This window comes from Aureococcus anophagefferens, assembly GCF_000186865.1.
Source record: "Aureococcus anophagefferens unplaced genomic scaffold AURANscaffold_62, whole genome shotgun sequence".
Classification (NCBI taxonomy): Eukaryota; class Pelagophyceae; order Pelagomonadales; family Pelagomonadaceae; genus Aureococcus; species Aureococcus anophagefferens.
This window is the reverse complement of record NW_008705615.1, coordinates 89,395-90,272: the sequence shown is the minus strand read 5'-3', so window position 1 is coordinate 90,272 and position 878 is coordinate 89,395. Positions and strand designations below refer to the sequence as shown.

Here is an 878-nt window from a genome sequence, read left to right as displayed (position 1 = left end):
TTGGCGCGGTGCAGCACGACGATGCAGCGCGTCATCGCGACGGCGACCGTGTTGTCGTCCTTGGCGGAGATATCGCCAACCTCGTCCTCGCCGACGAAGATCTTCGTCGCGATCCCGTTGCCAGGGTCGCTGAGCACGATGGCGAAGGCCGCCTTGGCGAGGCGGTCCGTCGCGAAGAGGCCGAAGCCCGACGTCGCGAGCCCGTAGGGCCGCAGGACGAGAGAGCCATGCACTCCCTCTGCGGCTGAGAGCGTGAGCTCTTGTCGCTTTCGCCTCTTATATATATCTATAGAAACGGAGTTAAAGACAATATTGACAGACACTCCGTTGAGTGGTGTCAATGACACCACTCCTGACCAACATTATCTTTAACTCCGTTTCTATACGCCTGATACTTCGCGGGAGACTGACTGATACTTCGCGGGAGACTGCCTGATACTTCGCGGGAGACTGCCTGATACTTCGCGGGAGACTGCCTGATACTTCGCGGGAGACCGCCTGATACTTCGCGGGAGACCGCCTGATACTTCGCGGGAGACTGCCTGATACTTCGCGGGAGACCGCCTGATACTTCGCGGGAGACCGCCTGATACTTCGCGGGAGACCGCCTGATACTTCGCGGGAGACTGCCTGATACTTCGCGGGAGACCGCCTGATACTTTGCGGGAGACTGCCTGATACTTCGCGGGAGACTGACTGATACTTCGCGGGAGACTGCCTGATACTTCGCGGGAGACCGCCTGATACTTCGCGGGAGACCGCCTGATACTTCGCGGGAGACTGCCTGATACTTCGCGGGAGACCGCCTGATACTTCGCGGGAGACCGCCTGATACTTCGCGGGAGACTGCCTGATACTTCGCGGGAGACCGCCTGATA

The 878-nt window shown here is 59.6% G+C and overlaps 1 protein-coding gene across 1 annotated transcript in view; it reads right to left on the bottom strand.

Annotated features, from left to right (window-relative positions):
- Window positions 1-878, bottom strand: part of AURANDRAFT_68075 (hypothetical protein) — a gene marked incomplete at both ends in the record, with an annotated part of 11,867 nt that overhangs the window by 5,792 nt on the left and 5,197 nt on the right. Inside the window, 2 exons of the mRNA XM_009043684.1 lie at window positions 18-273; window positions 362-828. Coding sequence (XP_009041932.1) covers window positions 18-273; window positions 362-828 — 723 coding nt within the window. The remainder of the gene's footprint in view (window positions 1-17; window positions 274-361; window positions 829-878) is intronic.